General features: G+C 33.0%; 1 protein-coding gene across 6 annotated transcripts in view; it reads left to right on the forward strand.

Annotated features, from left to right (window-relative positions):
• The window catches only part of ena (ENAH actin regulator enabled), a 206,059-nt gene extending 184,275 nt beyond the window's left edge, over positions 1-21,784 (forward strand). For 5 of the 6 annotated variants that reach the window (XM_072542983.1, XM_072542985.1, XM_072542982.1 and 2 more), the window contains 3 exons: positions 926-1,072; positions 5,009-5,288; positions 6,967-14,026. In XM_072542983.1, coding sequence (XP_072399084.1) covers positions 926-1,072; positions 5,009-5,288; positions 6,967-6,995 — 456 coding nt within the window. In that variant the 3' untranslated portion in view covers positions 6,996-14,026. Of the gene's footprint in view, positions 1-925; positions 1,073-5,008; positions 5,289-6,966 lie in introns of all 6 variants that reach the window. The other variant, XR_011951863.1, reaches the window with a different exon arrangement.
• The last annotated feature ends 2 nt before the right edge of the window (positions 21,785-21,786 follow it).

Genomic DNA, 21,786 nt, shown 5'->3' on the forward strand with positions numbered 1-21,786 from the left:
AAAGTGAATGGAGTACTGATCAACAACATACGATATGCTGATGATGGTTTCTTAATTTGTGACAACATAGTCGATCTTCAACAACTTGTCACTATAATCGGAGAACACAGTAAGCGAATGGGATTAGAGATTAATACCAAAAAAACCAAATTTATGATCATCTCCAGAAACTTGGATGCACTAGAAAACTCCACCATAACACTGAATACTAAGTCCATTGAAAGAGTGAGTAAATTTAAATACCTGGGATCGTGGCTTTTTGAAGACTGGGCATCGGACAGGGAAGTAAAATGTCGCATTGAGCAAGCTCGACAAGCTTTCGTAAAATTCAAGAAGGTACTGACTTGTTCAGAGTTCGATCTTCAACTGAGACTAAGGTTTACTAAGTGCTACGTGTGGTCAGTGCTGCTATATGGCGTAGAGGGCTGGACACTCAAAACGAGGGATATAAACAGATTAGAAGCTTTCGAAATGTGGCTCTATCGCCGTATCCTAAAAATACCATGGACAGCGAAAATCACAAATATAGATGTCCTTAAAAGAATAAACCAAGAACGCCAACTTTTCGAAACCATCAAGAAAAGGAAAACGGCGTATCTAGGTCACATCATGCGAAATGAAAAATACCAGTTCCTCCAACTTATAATCGAGGGTAAAATTGAAGGCAAGAGAGGAATGGGACGCAAGAAAATGTCCTGGCTCCGAAACATAAGGCAATGGACAGGGACTAACGACATACAATCTCTGATACATATTGCAAGAAATAGAGAATTAATGGAAAATGTGATCGCTAACATCCATTAGTGGATTTGCATCTAAAGAAGAAGAAGAAACGATTTTTATTATAATAATTGTTACATGATTTATTCTATAAATATATATTTATTTTATAATACTTTATCAAATTCCAACTGTATTTTTTTAGAATACTCCTCCCCCGACTGAAAATAGTGGATCTTCGACAAGTAGTGGCGGTAGCAGTAATTATGGTACTATAGGAAGAGGAGGAGGCGGTAGTATGGCCTCCATGATGGACGAGATGGCCAAAACTTTAGCTAGGAGAAGAGCAGCGGTAAGTAGTCTTTTTTAATTATAATAGTAATACAAAGCGAAATCTTATTAAATATTTAAAAAAATCCACAAGGAAAATAATTCCTGTAGCTGGCTGTATACCACGTATAACAAAAGAGGTTAGTCTTTGTATGTGGGTATATTTTATTTTATAAAAACCCTTAAAAGGGCAACATTACAAGCACGAACGTTTTCGGAACAACTGTTCCATCATCAGGTTAAAATACAGGTTACCATGCCTGAGCCACCAAAATATTTGGGTAAAAACCCTTTAAAATGTAATGTGTTACCAAAGATTGTACATGTTGTTAATTATATTATATGATGTTTAATATTTAATTAGATTTTACTTCAGGTAACATACACCCATGCTTAAGTGAGTTCCAGTGTCCGGAGAGTAAACCTCTTCAAACGGACTACGGTTGGCAACTGAGGTTAGTCTTTGTATGTGGGTATATTTTATTTTATAAAAACCCTTAAAAGGGCAACATTACAAGCACGAACGTTTTCGGAACAACTGTTCCATCATCAGGTTAAAATACAGGTTACCATGCCTGAGCCACCAAAATATTTGGGTAAAAACCCTTTAAAATGTAATGTGTTACCAAAGATTGTACATGTTGTTAATTATATTATATGATGTTTAATATTTTAATTAGATTTTACTTCAGGTAACATACACCCATGCTTAAGTGAGTTCCAGTGTCCGGAGAGTAAACCTCTTCAAACGGACTACGGTTGGCAACTGTAGTCCGTTTGAAGAGGTTTACTCTCCGGACACTGGAACTCACTTAAGCATGGGTGTATGTTACCTGAAGTAAAATCTAATTAAAATATTAAACATCATATAATATAATTAACAACATGTACAATCTTTGGTAACACATTACATTTTAAAGGGTTTTTACCCAAATATTTTGGTGGCTCAGGCATGGTAACCTGTATTTTAACCTGATGATGGAACAGTTGTTCCGAAAACGTTCGTGCTTGTAATGTTGCCCTTTTAAGGGTTTTTATAAAATAAAATATACCCACATACAAAGACTAACCTCTTTTATTAAATATTTATCTTCTGCGAAGGAGCAGTACTTTAATCTTTAATTGTGCTTTAAACAGTGCTTTAATCTACATAAAAAAGTCAAAGAACTAGCCGGAGTAGGAAGTAGAAGAACCTCGAATATATTGCTCGACAAAAATGGAAATATTATATTGGAGACAGAACAAAAACTATGACGATGGAAAGAGTACATCGAGGAATTATTTTATGACCAGAGAGAAGTTAGTACATCTGTAGATAGCCAAACGGGAGATGTAGGCCCAGAGATAACCAAATCAGAAGTTAGTCAGGCATTAAACTCAATGAAAACCAATAAATCTGCTGGTCCAGATGAATTACCAAGCGAGCTATTAAAGTTGGTCAACGAGAAAAACCTGGACATAATAGTAGAACTGTTCAACGCTATCTATACTACGGGAATCATCCCTAAAGAAATGTTGACATCAGCATTTGTGTGTTTGCCAAAGAAAGTGAATGCCAAAGTGACTATCGACCCGTAAGCTTAATGTCACATACTAGAATTCACTTTAAACTGGAGCTGGATATTAGTGACACACAATATGGGTTCCGCAATGGTATGGGTACCAGAGAGGCACTATTCTCCTTCAACGTGCTGACGCAGAGATGTTTGGATGTTAACCGTCCTCTTTACGTCTGTTTTATAGACTACAATAAAGCGTTTGATAAAGTAAAACATGACCGACTCATGGAAATTCTAAAAAATAAAAACCTAGATGAAAGAGATTTAAGGTTAATAACAAACCTTTATTACAATCAACGAGCAATAGTACGAATTGAAAAAGAGACATCTGAAGAAATGGAAATAAAGAGAGAAGTCAGACAAGGCTACATACTATCACCTCTATTATTTAACGCTTATTCTGAAGAGGTAATTCGAGAAACTCTGGAGGATGAAACAGTCGGCATAAGAGTAAATGGAGTCTTGTCTTAGTTAACAACATCAGATATGCAGATGATACAGTAATAATAGCCAATAGTTTACAAGACCTGGAAAGACTCATAAGTAAAATAGTAATGTGTAGTAGAAAGTACAGATTCTCGCTCAATATCAAAAAGACTAAGTTTATGAAAATTTGTAAAAACAACCATAATACTAACGAAATCTTGATAGTAGAGGGCCAGCAGATCTGAAGAGTGAAAAAGTACACTTACCTAGGAACACTTATAACAGAAAATAATGACTACACTGCAGAAATCAAAGTCAGAATGGAAAAACCACGTTCTAATTTTATAAAAATGAAAAAGGTCCTATGTGGCAAAGACTTAACATTAGCTCTTAAAGTACGCCTAACAAAATGTTACGTATACAGTGTACTATACTATGGAGTGGAATCATGGACGTTAAATTTAGACACAATGAGACGACTTAATGCCTTTGAAATGTGGACCTATAGAAGAATTATGAGAGTCTCCTGGGTAGATAGAGTTACGAACAATGGAGTACTGAGAAAAATAGGTAAAGAGAAGGAAGTTGAATTTACAATTAAAGAAAGAAAGCTACATTATCTCTGACATGTGATGCGGGGCGAGAAGTATGGCATCCTGCGACTCATAATGCAAGAAAAGATAGATAGCAGAAGAAGCATCGGAAGGAGACGAATTTCATGGCTTAAGAACTTGAGAGAATGGTTTGGATGCAGCTCAAAACAACTATTTAGAGCTACTGCCTCAAAAATTAAAATAGCTATGTTGATTGCCAACCTCCATAGCGGAGATGGCACCTGAAGAAGAAAAAGAAGAAGAAGGAGCAGTCCTGTGTAGAACAGCAAAAACTGTGCTCTAGACAAGTTCAAATGAGAGTTTTGTCAATTTTCTATTTGTCCTTCCTCTATTTAAGTATCCGCAAATTTTTAGGGAATCTTTTTCTTTCTTTATTCCAAAACACTCCTTTTCTATATATGACACTCTTCCCTTTGACTTTTGTAAAACTATTTGTGGGATCATATCTCTTACAAGCCCACTCTACCAACAACTTATTGCTTATCTGGTTTCAACACTGTGATTTGAATACTTGTTTTAAAAGTGATATATACAACGCCCAGGTGCGAATTTTAGTAAGGATATAGATCGTAATACTAATATCACTATCAGAAAGAATTATGTGACAAGCGACAACTTTCCGTATAGGAAGTTAAACAACTACTACTGCTTAAAAGAAAGAATTATGAGACAAGTGAAAACATTCTCTAGAGGAAATTATACAATTACTACTTGAAAAGCTTGATATTTTTGAAGCGAAGCCTCTAGTGTATTACTTTCTTCTCTATAGTAAAATGCGAAGGCGATCGTCATGGGTAGCGTCACGAAAAAGTTCTTCACATCGATTCACTACTCTCGATCAATTCGTTTCTACTCATCATATATTTATTCTAAGCAGGTTTAAATTAAAAACTGCATGAAAAACAACTAACAAAATTGCTAAAATTTAAAAGTGATAAATGGCATCAAATTAATAACAATATTGAATCATCTGTTTAAATTTTTATGACACTTCTCGTTTTAAAATAATTTTATATAAATACAATTATTATTTTTAAACTTCTTATTTAGTTTATATAATAATTAAAGTCACTATCGAATGATAATTATTTATATTTTATTTTTAATTAAAAATTAATTAAAAATACAGAAAACATTGTATGAAGCTTTTGAAAGAGGGTAATGTAATGTTTGGTAAAAGTGTACACTTGACCTTTAAGACAGTCCTACTGCTAGAATTTTTTATGCTACCCCATCTCGATGATTGTGGAGCTCCCTAAGTCCTAAATATTCCCAATACCAACCTGGAGGTACCAACCAGTACTGTGTTTTTTTATATAAGAATGAAATGTTTAAATTATTTATATTTTCACATTCTAGGTGGAGAAAAAAGTACCGGACAACGTTGAAGACGAGAAAAAGGCTGCGATTTGGGAAAAAACCAACACGTTGCCGAGCAATTCCAAATTCAATTCCGAGTCACCTAAGGGCGTTCGAAAACGTTTCGGATCAGCTTCAGAGGAAACGATATTAAAAGTCAATGGCCTATCTGAAGTGGGCGGTCTTTCGATCGGTCCCACCGAAATGGAAAGTCTTAAAAATGAGATAGTCAAAGAAGTCAGAAAAGAAATTGCGAAAATGAAACAAGACATATTAGATGGTAAGGTTTTTAGATTTTTATTTTATAATAATACGACGTTTACTAAGGTTCTTCTAGAGGGGAAACGTTTCTTTCTAATACGGGTAATAGATAGATATCCACATATATTCACATCGCTACCTTGGAAGAAGACCGTCATATCTCAAAAAAAGTAAAAAATGGACTATGTTAATGAACAAATTTCAAAGATTCTATATTTTTGAGCGATAAGATCATAAAGTGTCATTATTGTTATTCGAAAACTTAGTTCACATTTTGCACAATATTGTCATATTTCAGTTGCTTACCAGGTATATCCTAAGTGGACTTATTTCTTTTGTGGAACACTGCATCTTTTTGAGTTTGAGTTAAGAATATTAAAAAAAAGTATTATTGAAAGAGCAGCGTACTAGGTATTTTGAGATATGTCATCCTTTTTCAAGATAATAGAATACTTAATGTGAAGAATAATGCATATTTTGAGTTGTGTCAGTCTTGTAAAAAAATTAAATTCACTTGGAATTATTTCTGTTTTTGAGATATCTCAAGGATTTAGGGGCAGCCATCTAGAAAGGGGGAGGTTCTTATATTGTTCTAGAGATCCGACATTTTCTCACGCTCAAGTTACCCAGTAGGTACAGTAGTTGTGACCGTGGAAAATAGCGGCATCCTTTGATATTCTGTCGACATACTTTGATGCTGGCACGATCCAGTATGCTATTTATAATGATATAGGTATAACAGTTAACACATAAGGTCATAAATATACAGGGTGTAGTCAAAAAAATATCTCAAGTTTTTTGCTGTAGATTTTTTGTATATCTGCGGCATCATTTATGGCGAATATGTTCATGCCTAGCAGTCAGTAACCGGATAGTTCTATGTTGGCGTCCTGAAGCAGCTGTGGGGTCGCATTTTTCGTGTGCGGGGCCCGAACTCGCTGAGAATTATTAGATCTTGTACCACAACAACGCGCTGGCATCTTTCTCATTCTTTGTGCAAGAGTTTTTGGCAAAGAAAGGTATTCCAACTATGGCGCACCCTCCTTTAGCCCTGGTATCGCCCGCCATGACTTTTTTTTTAATCCCTAAGATGAAGATGCACCTTAAGCGAATTACCTAGGGTACCGCAGTCGTTTATATATAGTAAATGATTCTTTGTAAAGACAATTAAACCGACATTACCTATTAACAACGCAATTCAACACCCTACAACATACACAATGTACAATAAGCCAATTGGCACAATGTACTACCAAAAATGGAGATGGTCTAGCTATATAGCACGTTTTAAATGATAATAGCCGGACTAAAAGTCCCGTAGAATGAAGATCTAGAGAAAAAAAGAGACAACTATGTAGACCACCAACAAAATGGATTGACGACTTACGAAAAGCACGGGAAAAGAACAGTGGAAGCGGAGACCTCTGACGAACAATTGATGCAAGAGCTTGATAGATGATGATAAAAAAAAACTCAATCCGCGGTGCTGGACGGGTCAACTTCGGAGGAGTACCAATGGTGGTTTTAATTGTTGGAATAACGATGGAAACGTTATGTATTGTGAAGATGGATAATAAAATTTTACTTCGAATTTATTTACTTGTATGTTATTAACGAATTTCCGGAATTTAATTGCCACACCTTGTATTAAAAAATGTCATTTTCTAATGTCTAATGCACTTTTTTTTTGGTTTCAGCAATCAAATCAGAACTGAACCGGAGGTAATTCACGTGCAAAGTGCAACTACCTTTGCTGTTTAATAATTATTGAATTTTTTGTATAATTTTTACACACGAACCAGACTAAAACGACAATTTATAATAACATTTAATATGTAAGTAATGATAATCTCGATATTTCTAGCGTATCCAGTTGTACGTTCTGTTTTTTGAGGTGGATTATGGAAAAAGAGTATTCGCTGTCATATATATACATTCAGCTCTTCTGTACATCTTCGGAAAAAACTCATTTTATACAATTTGAAGACATCTGTAACTCATAACGAAAATTAAGTGTAGAATTCTTTAATTTTTCTGACTGGCTTGTTTTGATTTATTTCGAGAGAACTAATAATATGTAGCGTGGCAACACTGTAACGGGTAAATTTTGTGACTAATTATAAAAACAAAAAGAGGTTAATCTTTGTAAATGGGTATATTTTATAAAAACCCTTAAAAGGGCTACATTAAAAACACGAACGTTTTCGGAACAACAGTTCCATCATCAGGTTAAAATACCTAAAATAAGTATAAACCATTTAATTAAAGCAAACGTTGTTTAAAATTTTGACTAAGGTTAAAAAAGCAAAATGGTTATACTTCCAGGTTACCATGCCTGAGCCACCAAAATATTTGGGTAAAAACCCTTTAAAATATATTATGTTACCAAAGAACAACTCAGAATATATAAAACAGTAATTAGACCCACAGTAACATATGCCGGTGAGACATGGACATTAAATGAGAAGGAAGAGGATACTCTGGAAAGATGGGAAAGGAAAATATTGAGACGCATATTCGGAGGACGGGAGACGGAAGATGGTTGGGAGAGAAGAACCAACAATGAATTAATGGCTTTATACAAAGAACCTACTATTACTAAGTTCGTCAAGTCACAAAGAATCAGATGGTTGGGACATGTGGAAAGAATGGCAGCAAACAGAATGCCTAAACTAGTAATAACCAGAAAATTAATCGACCCCAAAAGAAGAGGCAGACCCAGAACGAGGTGGATTAGTAAAGTGGAGGAAGACCTTAAACACGTGAAGGTGAGGGACTGGAAAAGAAAAGCACAAAATAGAAGGGAATGGAGAAATATTGTCCACCAGGTCCTTCAGAGCAGTTAAGAATGTTGTATATACATATTTAAGTTAAAGTTTTGTTTAAAATAACTGTAATTAGTTGTGAAAACAACAGTTTGTGTAATATAAATTACTTCTAAATGCAAAAACAGGACAAAAAAAAACAGTAAAAAATCCAACAAAATGACAAGTCACAAGTAAACAAACCAGAAACGTCACAAATTGTACTTAAAATCTGAAAACGTCCCCAAGCGTCTTTTTTGTACCTATCTCTTGGACTGTAAAAAACCATGGACTTAACTATATTGACCAAGGAGTGTGAATGAACTAAATAATTAATAGGTAATTCAACTCATTGATTATTTCAATACAATTCTTATGAATTCCAGGTGTTGCCAATTTAAAATTTTAGTAGGTAGATCTTAAGCCAATCGGAAAAATATAAGATTTTTTAGATTATTTGTGGTCAAAATCAAACAATTTTCGTTAGAAATTTAATTTTGTGGATACCCGCACGGTTTTCTTGTGGAAAATACATGAGTACTGCTTTTATATATTGTGTCTTATAGGTGCCTGATGATTTACAACATTAACATATTAATGAAGTTTTTGCTTCCATAAAATATACATTATATGTTTTTTGCCTTACAAGTAGCAATTACTTTCCCCTTCGGTCATCATAAAAAAATATGGAACAGTAGGCGGTACAGCAGACTAGCGCCAAGCTTCATACTATGTACTGTATTTCTAAAATTTATATATTTTTACGAATTGAATAGAGTAATTTTATTATTTATATTTTAAACAAATTAAAATTATGTTAAAATAATTCATAAATTATTATGCTTGATCCTAACGCCACCTACTAACGTATTAACAAAGCATACATTGTTTACTTCTGACAGACCTGTCAAATTTAGACGAAATATTAAATGAGTAATAAAATATAAATAAATATCATTTGATAGTAAATGTAATTATTAAATAAACTAAATATAATGGTTGTATAGGAAAATAATTACTCGTGTTCACCTATGACAGTCTTTTACTCAGTTTACGTTTAACAACTATATCTTACTGACTTTTGACATGATAAAAACTGAACAAAAGGTCAAACATACATATCGTCTAAAACGCTGACATAAATATGGATTAAATATTTAGATATCAAATCAACAAGTTATCAATAAGCAAGTATAAAAGAATCTCTATAGTCATCATCATTAGATTGGTAGTCAGATCCACATCCAAAAACTGCACAACGCATATTCAATGAAATTATTCACAACGTTACACAAAAACTTCAAAATGTTTAAAGAAAACCACGTTTGACGTTGACGACACGAAATAATGCAATACATTTATGAGATGAGAATTTGAGGTGACTCTGTTGCTGGCGTAGTTGACTCCGCTCGGTATGCGTCACAGGCGCAATATCTTATCTCTTGTGTATGTATATCGTGCATCATGATCATATAGCAAGTGTATAAGAATCTTGTCGTGTGTACGTTTACACATTAATTCGTAATGATATTCAGCTCTTCTTGTTACCTTTGTTAAATCTACAAACATGCATACCAGATATTATTAGATTTTTTTGGCATCGAACCATCGAACCGATATCATAGGACTATATGATATCATACGAGAATAAAAAAATATGAATAAACTATTATAGTGTGACTAATATGTATTTCTAGTTGAAGATAGTCTGATGACAATTTTCTACAGGTAAATAATACCTTTTTAAAAACTAATAGAACTTCGTTCTAGTAGTTTTTAATAGATGTCGCTGTAGCGTCTGGTGCCAATTATTTTTAAAATAATTGCTAATATGACAGAAAGATTTTGTTTCATTTAGAGCTTACCTTTCCTCTGTTCGCTCTGAGGAGTCCAAAAGGACGAAATGCGTATAAGCGAATGGTCGTGCTCTTTATTGAAATGTTTAACTGTCTTTCGTACCTTTTTATAACTTTTAATTGTCAATAAAGAACTAAGGGAAAATACAAATCATACTTTTCAGTAAATGACAGTAAGTTTTTCCTTGAAGAGGAGGGGATTTCATATATTTAAACTATTAATTATTTCTGTAATGTTATTATATTGCATTTTGGACGAAGTGGTCCTTCTAGTCAATTAAATTTGTCCAAATGCCCAAAAACTATAAGTGGAAAAATTTGGTCCTAAATCCTCTGACAATTAAACAAAAATTAATAAAGACTGTCTTCTATGTTTATAATTCTAAATATACACAAAAGCTGGTCATTTAACTTAACCAATAATTAAATTGCTGACAATGATATTTTATAAATAATATATAAATCTTAGACAAGGAAAGAGAAAGAACAAGTAACGTTCATTTAATAAACCTTCGAAAAATGAAGCCAGTTTCGATGTGACCGCATGTTTTGCTGCCTTTGTCTACTGATTTTTCAGTAGATCTACTGATTTCAACTTCAATTTACTGATTTACTGAAACATTATATGGATCTACTAAAAAATATGTAATGATAAAATCATTATTCTTAATCTATGGAAGAAATAAAATATGACTTTTTATAAATATAAATAAAATAAGCAACTTTTCTGGTGCCGGTTTAGGCTTCAGTCAATTCGATACGATTACGCGTTTCCTTCTCTTTCCTTGTATAAGATATAAATACTATCTAATCGATAATTAAAATGGCATGTTTTTTGAAATAAAATAAACGTATGTAATTATCAGCAGCACTTTTGTGCAATTTAGAATAGACTGGGGGTGCTGTCATGCAAAAAATATTATCTGATACAGATATGTCTCTTCTTAAATATTTTTCTTCAATTCAGTAATGTATTGGAGAATTGTATATTTTCCTGCACGTTTATTTTCTACGCCAAAACATTCTTTCCGATTTTTCTATTAGCTTCTTTCGTTCTTAACGACAGATTTTATTGAAACGTGCTACAATAATGAAAAAGCAATAAATCATTTGCTCAATAATTGATATTTTATGCATAAGTACGGTTTTCCACAAGAATATCCACAAAGGTTCGTACAGAACAGCTGAAAGTTTTCATTAAAATTGCTAGATAGATGTCGTGAGAAAATTACAGCACTTTTTTATATTAAAATAATAAGTTTTAACATAGTATTTATTTTACTATTATATAATTTATATTATATATTTAAAATGTTTTAGTGATTCCTATGTTGCGCAGTCGAAGTGAGGGATTTTTACGCCATTATTCGGATTGGTATTGTATATCTGGGATGTACGTTTAGACTTCGCAAAGGAAGGAATTATTTGTCATTTGTAGTTGCGATTTTACAGTGGTCTTAAAACAATTTCTCAAGTTCTGGTGTTGCGTGGAACATTTAATTATATTAGTGTTAGTACACCTACTAACTTTTCGTGTATTTATGGGCAATATTCATTAAAGAATGGGCAAACGGGAGCGCAAATTTTGCAAATCATTAATCCACAAAGTAGCACTGATTGGAATTACGCGAAATGGAAACAGGATTGCCAACTGAGCCAATGGTTGCGCAAGTTCTTTCACTATTAGTCGAATTGTATTTTCTGTAAGAAATAAAATCAAATATCAATCAACATATTAAAAAACCGTCAAACCGTGCTTTTGTTTACAAGAAATAGAAATTCCGCGATTATAATGTTATTTTCCGCGGAATTTCGCGGAGAATAAAAAGTTCCTGCGGAATTCCGCGATAATGTGCAGAGGTTCATAATTTAGATTCCATCGGAGGAACGGAAACATGTCGAACGTGTGTTTTTGTTTACGCCACTCTTCACAGATGTGATATGATCTTTAGTAACAAAATACTCATCAAAAATGTTCCGCAAAATACGGAGCTAATAAACGGAGGTTCAGATTTTCCGTTCCACTGGATTGAAACGTGCGCGCAGTGTGTACTAATGTGGGAAGATTCAGATTACATTAGAATATAACTGAGATTCTTAATCTACGCATATTATTGCGAAATACCGCGGAATATTCTATTTCTACATAAGTAACTTTATTCCTTTGTTGCCAATTGACAATTTTTAGTGACACGGATGATGTCCTTTGGTAACAATCAGCACAAAATCGCAAAGAATGGAGGAGTTTTAGGGAGGCATATGTCCAGCAGTGGACGTGATAAATGAAGGCTGGATAATGATGAATTTTATTCCTACACGTCATTTTGAATATCTTCAAATTTGCGCGAATTTCCGCTGAACGTTCTATTTGTACATGAGTAATTTCATTCCAGCGCAAAATTCTGAATCTCCGCACACCAGCACGGAATTCTGTGAAATATGTGTCAACTCATGAATGATCTTAATCTCATGAATCATATTAATCTACAAACTAGCGACAGAATAACGCGACATAGAAACAAGATTGCCTACTTAGCCAGCTTTCTAATGGCTCTGCAATTCCCTTCACTATTTAGTGGAATTGTTTTTGTGTCAGCAATAAAATCAAATAGCAAATAATATATTAAAAAACCGTCAAAGAGTGCTTTTGTTTACAAGATGTCAGAAATTCCGCAATTATACTGTTATTGTCCGCGGAATTTCGCGGAGAATAAAAAATTCCTGCGAAATTCCGCGATTATGTGCGGAAGTTCATAATTTAGATTCCATTGGAGGAACGAAAAGTCGTTAAAAGGGCGTTTTTGTTTACGCCACTCTTCAGAGATGTAATGTGACCTCTAGTAACAAAATACTCATCAAAAATGTTTCTCGGAATAACGAGCTAATAAACGGAGGTTCAGATTTTCCGTTCCACTGGATTGAAACATGCGCACAGTATGTACAAATGTGGGAAGATTCAGATTCTCTATTACATTGGAATATAACGAAGGTTCTTCGCACATTAGTACGAAATACCGCGGAATATTCTATTTCTGCATGAGTTATTTTATTCCTACGCGTCGTGTCAATCTGAATCTCTTTAGTTTTGCGCGAATTTCCGCAGAACGTTCTATTTCTACATGAGTACTTTCATTCCAGCGCAAAATTTTGAATCTCCGCACATCACGGAATTCTGCGGAACGTGTGTCAACTGATGAATGATCTTCGTCTATTGTTAAGGAGGCTATACATTATTGCTGGAATAGAATGAGCAACAGTGGGCGCAAATTTTTCAAATCATTTCAAGATTGCCTACTTAGCCAGCTTTCTAATGGCTCCGCAATTCCCTTCACTATTTGGTGGAATTGTTTTTGTGTCGGAAATAATATCAAATAGCAAAAAATATATTTTTTAAAAAGGCCGTCGAATCGTGATTTTGTTTACAAGATGCCAGAAATTTGATTTTAGATTTGATTTTATTTTTAGCGGATTTTCGCGGAAAATAAGCGGAATTCCGCGATAATGTGCGGAGATTCATAATTTATATTTCATCGAAGGAACGGAAGGTCTTCGAACCTGCGTTTTTTGTTTACGCCTTTAGAGATGTGATATGACTTGTAGTAATGAAATACTCATCTACCAATAAAATTTTCCGCAGAATGTCGAGCATGCGTAAATTCAGATTTCACTGAACTACAATCGAGGTTCTGAATCTACGCAAATTAGTGCGAAATTCCGCGAAACATTTTATTTCTACATGAGTAATTCCATTATTAGGTAAAATTCTGAATCTTCGTGGATTAGCGCGGTATTCCGTAAAGCATTCTATTTACACATACGTCATTTTATTCCTACACGACATTCTGAATATTTGGAGATTTGCGCGAAATTCCGTATAACAGTCTATTTATACATGAGTAATTTCATTCCTGCGCAAAATTCTGAACCTCCGCAGATTAGCACGTAATTCCGCGGAACATGTGTTAGCTCGGTTTCTACGAAATAACGTAATTGTTTTTGGTTTTTTTACGTGCATTAAGTTTCATTGTGTATTTCATTTGTTAATTGTGATCGTATTATCACTTATCAAATAAAGATGTGGACAATCCCGAATTATTTTGTTAATAGTTAATTAATGTTAATTATTATCGAACAAACAAGAAACAAATTGATATTTGATTATATTTTATTTTATCTTACAGCAAATAATCAGGGAGTGGAATGAATGCGGAACTCGGAAAAACCCAAAATCCGCTCAGTTGCTAATTGACGCGATTCCGTTCCATTCCACGTTATTCCGATCTGCGATAATATGCGCCGAAGTAAATATACTTGTATTGAAATTTCTGTTTCTTTTTTTCTGCCCTGCAATGAGACCAAAGAATATCATGAATGATCGTAATAGATCTTTGTGGTTTTAGTATTATTCGGTTATTGTTCGAAATTTTTCAGATTTTAGACAGGAAATGTAGCACACTTCAAATTGTTAATGGGCGTACTCAGTAGAATTATTTTTTATGTATGCAAATCTACATTTTATGTTCCTCTTGAATTCGAATACCTGAAGTTTGTACACTAGAAATTTCCCAGAATACAATATCATAGAAGATCACTAGGTATAACGTAGAATTTTTCATTTGGTTTTCTGAATCTACAGTATTATGACGGAAGTATCTTCTAAATTTTTATAAATATCTTTCCTAAAATGAATAAGACATATAATAAAGACTGAAACGATGTTTATACAATTTTATAAAGGAGGAGTATGGTATCTTTGACTAAAAAAACTTCTACAACTTCACTGCCTGTAACACCTCTACCACACATTTTGATTTTGTACTATTTTCATGTGGATGGGTAGGAGAACAAGAAATCGAGCAATGTTTTTCAATAATTCAGAATGTTGAGAGAGAAATGTAGTAAAGAGCTACATGTTAAGTCTGGGTTTACATTTATGCGATAAAATACAAGTTACAGAATTGAAAATATTTGGATTAACTTATAGCAAACCTTTCAAACAACGCTGAAATGTCTTAAAAGTAATATCTGCCTTTAAAAGGTACATTGTGTAAAGTTAATATCGTACTAGAAGACTTGGTAGAGTATCTGATCGCCTAAGTGTGAACCCACTTAAGAAAATAATTTGTACGTCACCAGTATACAGCGCAAAAACTAGAACAAACATAAACCGTCTCTTGTTTCTTGTACTCACCCTAACAACAGTTGCACAAGCTTGTTATCTCGTTTTTACTACATTGTAGTCCCATATCTTGTACTGCGTAACGCCTGTATATATTCTTAGCTTAAGGACTTCCATTGACAGTTTTATCTTGAGATTGGACACCGAATACTGATCATTACCACTTTTTCTGAGTATTCCATGACATTATTGTTTGTGTAAGTATTGTTTTGGTAAGCATTATGCACAAGAAGTTAAGTTTTTGTTTAATTACTAGCTAAGAATTATGTATTTTTGCTCGCAGTACTTTATCTTCACAGTCTGAGCACTACCCAATGCGTTAGAAAGTGACACCGTGTAGCTGGTCTATACAACAGTTCTTATTTGTACGACTAAAAACTAAATATGAAAGGGGCAAGTAATGAAAGTTATATCTAACTGACTGTTCATAATGCTTACATTTTATTTACTGAGATATAAAACCAAGGTTAGTGAGTGTAAAGGTATGAACCGTCGAGTCTTCTATACCACCGTAAAGTTTTCATGTTAAATTTGCTAGAAATTGAAATAGTTTGTATAAAATATGATGTTGCATTTAAAACAGTGTAGAAAGAAGTAATCATTGAGTATTTCTTAACAATGCAGGAGGCACAGGAAGTTATGATCGAAAAACTTAGGCAAGTCACCTATTATGGCACAGGGAAATTCTAAATCCCCGGAATTGGTGCGGAATTCCACGGAAAGTTGTTTGTTAACCCTAGTTCAACGGTCTTCCGTGACGCAATTGGTTGATTTTTCAGCTTTTTCCTCTTCTGTATTTCGCAACATAAAAAACTACATAAAACTTAAGCCATTAATTAAGCCATTGATAATTTCATAGTTGCCATGAATTCATGTCAAATCTGCTCTATTTTGGCAGCAGTGGCGGTACTCCCAATAAATTAAAAACAACCTAACCCTGAAACTGCCATACAACCCCATATCATCATTTAGGAAATTTTACGATTCGTTTCAAACAGTCTGTGTGAAAAGCCTCATGCTTAGTGCGAATAACTCGTTTGCGGTAATCACCAACACATACGTCGAATTTTGATTATTCACAAAAAATTACTCGGGACCAATCTTCTACCGACCAAGAAAGTTTAGATTTTGCTCAAAAAGTTGTTACCTGTAATTCAACCTTATAAAATTTTAAATCCATTTACATTTCCACTTGCGATAGCATTCCCTTAACAGATTTAATACAGTTTCATGATTCCATTCAGCTGTAACTTGCCTTAGAGTATTTCTTCTACCTTTTTTGCAAACTTTACTAATATGCTCCTATTTCTATCAAATATTTTTTTTCTAAGATACTTCATGTTTCCTGTAGTTTTACGAATATTAATTCATCTGCCACATCAAGGATTGTTTTATTGCGACAATAATTTTTAATCGCCAACTAACAAATTTTTGAATTTTATTGAATTTTATTTTATTGAACAATTTTATTGAATTAATACAGCGATTATTTCCCTGTATTATAAACGCCGGAATTTGTTATCATTATACAGTGGTTAGGGCTCGTATATAGATAATGATGATGGTTTTAGAATTTTATATCGAAGCTGCTCTTTCTGGTTGCCCCTTCCCCTTTCGCCCACTTAGTTCCAGATTAATTCATTTCTATAGACTATAATGGCAGCTTTATGCTATTTCGTACGTTTAGGTTTCAAAGCAAGCTTGTAGACTCGGCTGAAAGACTCATTTAAATGTGAGGAGTTTATCAGATCCATGCTTTCAGTCACACGCCAGCCGAGGAATTTTTTTAAAACACAGTCTAGAACTCAAAATGTATCTGCAGCTTTGAATTGAAATTCGCGAGTGAACTGCTAGACATATGGGTGTCCAAGTTACTAAATATTAAGTGTCCTTTTTTCTATTAAAAATAATTTCTCGTGATCCGGAATCCATATTTGAAAATTCCATCAAGTTTGGCTTATGTAAATTTTTGAATAACTCCCAAAATGTTAACTAGCTCTACAGTTTTAGTGCGTATATTAACCAACTTGTGCTTCTTGTATTGAAATCGGTTAAAGAAGTGCACAAATGATGTATTTTCACAGATTTTAAGTTGTATAGAAGACTTGGACATTGTGACATTGTAACAATATTAACCAGGAATCTTAGAACCCTAGTGCCAATACTAGACTCTACCTATGAATATCTCAGTGTTGGTAATGATTGGATAATTTGTTTTTGACATATATTGAAGTTGCTCCATCGAGTATTTGGGTACTCGGACTAACAAAAAGAGAAAATGGCCGTGTATATTATAGAATTCATTAGAAAGCTTGATAGAGTAGCGTAAAATCATATTATACATCGAAATGTCAGAATACGGGTCTAACTTTTCGACAAATATTTCAATTGTCCCTAGTAAAATATTAAAAAAGATGTCACCGATATCTCAGCCATGACTTTAAGGCGCCATTTTTATTGAGATATTGTGTATTTGAACACTTTTATGTGAATTTATTTATTGCAACAAATTTTGATCCTTTTAACGAGTTTTTGGAAAAGAAAGGATCTGACCTAACCTAACATAACCTAACCTGGACTTGACTGAAAAAATGGCGTCTAATGTCACACTAGTATGACATATTTATTAAACAATCAAAATTAGCAAAATTATAATTGCTTCATAAACTGTGTAGTTGAAATAGTTATAATATTGTCTTCCATACTGAAAATTTACAGATTATTTTAGTTTCTTCATAGCTATTGAAAAAATTAGGTAGTGTGTGGACCTTGCTAATAGTTGTAGACAGCTTCTTTTGATTGTATTTAGGTAAAATATGTTAGGAGACGAATTTTAAGTAACAACATTCGGAATTGCCTAATAATTTCAGAAATAATGTTATTAAAAGAAAGCCAACAGTTAATTTTGTTGATATACATCTTCAATATTTCCTTCTCAATAGCATACTTTAATATTTAAATCATATATTTAGTGTTGTGTAAATTATAGGGTACTAGAGCACCGTCACCTGTGCGAATTTTATGCTTCAAAGTTTACCAATCGAGGGGCGCCAAACCATAACGTTGTAAGTGCCCAAAATAAAAGTTTTCAGTAGAGACAAAAACTGTTTTAGTTGAAAAATAATGAACGGAATAGTTCTTAATATTTTTAGTATTAAACTTTGGTTCAATCAATACTATTTACGTACAAATTTGAAATCTAGTGAAATAAAATAGTTTATGCTTTAATTAATTTAAGAACACTAAGAGAACAAAACGTTGTAAGTGCCCTTATTTATGTAAGTAATAACATTTTAAGTGTGTATTTACTTGTATTTAAAAGCCCAAAGAAAAAGATCAAATTAACAATAAATATAGTGAAAATAAAATTTATTTATTTACTTAAGTAACTTTATTTAAAATTTTAAAAATCAGCATTATGTAAGGTTTTCGTAAAAATTTTTTGCTTCTCCTGCTAAATATGGTAGCATGGCTTGGATATCTTTTGCTTTGGATTTTTTTTCGATAGACAATGGCACAGGAGTTTCCTTCATCTCGTTTTCCAACTCCTTAAAACTCCCTTTAGTGATTTCAGGTTTGATCACTGAAGTTTTACGCCATGAAGAAAAATCGTAGCTTTTCTTTATATAAACTTCACCAAAGTTTTCATTACTCGAATAATAGCTGAATAATGGATTTAGCTAGATTCATCCAGTCAAAAAATGTTGTAGTATTCACTACTAAGAACGGATTTTTCTTTCCAGCATTAGCAATAATTTTAATTAGGTCTTTTGGTATAAGCGACTTGGCATGCTTCTTTGCTTTCTCTATAATGGCAAAGTCGCGATCACACACGAGAAAGGTATGTCCTTTCACAGCAAATTTGTGAGTAATTTCTGAAAAGAAACCTGGTTCTTATTTTGGCCACTACAATTATCTGACCAGAGAATTAGCTTTGCTTATCTGTAGTGAATCCTATTTCGCTACTGGTAAAAGACCTGTGCAGACAAGAAGCTGTCTCTTTAGACCCCCTTTAAATTAAACTCTGTCAAAAATATATCATTAAACCAATGTCTAGATACTGGTGGCTCGGTAGAATCAGCAAAGTACTTTTCCAAAATGTTTTGTACAACTTAACTACATTAAGCTCTGTCGGGAGATATTTTCAATCTGGAGCATCACTCCTAACGTAGTGACTTGCTTGTGCTGGAATTGACGATATAAAATATAATCAATGATCTTTTCTTTCCAATCATGTTCCCGTCTTTGTCTTTTACCACCGCGTTTATCTTTCATACTTTCGTCATCACAACCAATTTTCTCGTACAGAATCTGACAAATTCGTCCACTGACACCAAAAGTCTCACAAAACGTCTTTTTGCAAACCTGAAAAAATGTAAATTAACTTCTGCTTGCAGAACACAATTTATTACTTAAAGCTTCAAAAGAAAGATACTGAATTTTACATACCTGAACTTCAGACATGTCCCGAGGTTTTTTAGATATACTTGTTCGTTATAATTCCCCATATCCCAAAAGTCACGGAAAAGCGTTTTATGGCAATTTGTTATACACATACATGAGCACTGGCATTTTCAGGACACCTTAAAGGAAAATAATAACTAAAAATGTTAACCCTAATGACCAAATAAATTGTATTTGCTGAGAGTATTAAAAAATAAAAAACACTTTAAGCAAAAAATATAGCAGAAACCAAAGATATAGCGTTTATTAGTGTTTTTTAAATGGTACTTTAATAATATCACAACAAAAATATTTTTCATTAGAACTTACTTCCTTTGGCTCACTTTTCTCACCTACTTCTTTATTTTTGGTATCTATATACTTAAGGCCTCAGTTTTTACTCCCTATTGTAATAGTTTTTTTTCCATTTCAATGTATTTAAAACACGTTTTTTTGTCGCTACAGTCACACACTCAAGTACTTCGTCTGCCATTTTGCGTAGACTGATTGTAGCAATTGTGGTTGCAACTGATAAGGTACTTACAATGTTATGACTTTTTTTTCAGTATTCAAGGGGCGGGCGTCTCAGAGCTTTGGCTTCAAGAGTTCAAGTAAAGGTTGGTACATACAACAGTTCAATCATATAAAACGTATTTCAGCTCGAGTGGAATTGACAACGTTATGGTTTAGCAACCCTCAATTGTTATTTTAGTAAAAACTCGCATCCTGACATGTTTTAAGTTTATGTAAATAGACATGAGCTATAAAAGTGTGTTTTCTTACATTGACGTGCCTCGTGGCGCCCTCTAATTTATGCAAACTAAAACTAAATATTTTACTTAAGCGTACTTTATATGACAGTAGTAGTATTGCTATGCTACTTCTAAAATACGTTTCCTAACGGTATTCTGTTTTTTTAGCTGAAATGTAGATTTTTTTACATATCTTCGTTTTCATTAGTTCATCGACCTTGACGAATACTTTTTGCAAATCAAAATAATAGAAAATTGTAGTTGATTAGCTAAATATTGATCGAAATATTTGTTGAACAGTGACGACTCTTCCATCAAATCTTTTGAATTGTTACGTTTACCTTATAAGGAAATTTTTGAAACGCGAGCGGTTTGTATAAAAAGAAATATAATCATTGGTAAAAGATTTTAATTATACTAATTATAACTTTGTGATATTGTATTAATCTATTGCATTTATTTTCTTTGTAAATTATTATCATGTACTTTCTATATACATATTTATGCGCATATGTCTTATAGTTATCCGGGTAGCTCGAAGAGTAGTAAAGTTAAAGGTAACGGTCTTACGCTGTTGAGTTATTAGGAATGACAAAGCGAGCTGCAAGCTAATGATTAAGACGGCTTTATTACTCTTTAAGCCATCGGGATGCACAGGGAGTCCTGTAATTCATTGGAAAATAGTTAAGGTATGATAGATGCCAGCAAACAGCGCGTTTGAGCTTCAAATGTTACTTTTTTTTTATCTAGAGAGTGTTCAGTTAACGAAAATTGTATTAATTACCACTAGATGGCGTTTATAATGATATTTAACTAATATACTTATATTTAAAATTTCCTCTAAAGCTTTACTTTATTTTATTCATTAGCCACGTAGAATTTTTACAGGTTATAAAAAGATATATACACATATATGCTATATAAAGTATCAACAAATCGCAGCAGCAATCTTAAAATTAAAAAATTATATTGTGTGCTTTGAATTTCCAATTATTTTAATATTAGGAGATAACTTTTATCAAAATGCATGCATCACTAAATTGTATTCTTAAAAATTATTTACCTGAATCTTAATCCTATAACACATTGTGCAAAATTGTCGCCACATTAATGGAGTAATCATGTTCTAATTGGCGCCATCTGTCGGTTATAGTGGAATTAATACCAATGTAACAAACTTAACACTTTATAGAACGAAAATAAGAAACTTTTTGCTAAATAACTCTTTGTTTTGAAGTTAGTTGTCACTCTCTAGCTAACATCCAATTAATTACGGTACATCCTGTAATTAATTAATAAAATCGTAAAATGAGCATGTTGTATAATATTCTTTTAGTTGATTTATTTTTGTATGTGATCTCGATTTTATTCAAAATTAGCACAATATTTGAAAACTTGTCTTTTGTTTGAAAATAGTTTCTTTTATTAACTTTTCGTTGTAAATTACAAAGTGTATTTGAAATAAACATATTCAAATTATAGT

Source organism: Diabrotica undecimpunctata, chromosome 9 (assembly GCF_040954645.1).
Source record: "Diabrotica undecimpunctata isolate CICGRU chromosome 9, icDiaUnde3, whole genome shotgun sequence".
Taxonomy (NCBI): domain Eukaryota; kingdom Metazoa; phylum Arthropoda; class Insecta; order Coleoptera; family Chrysomelidae; genus Diabrotica; species Diabrotica undecimpunctata.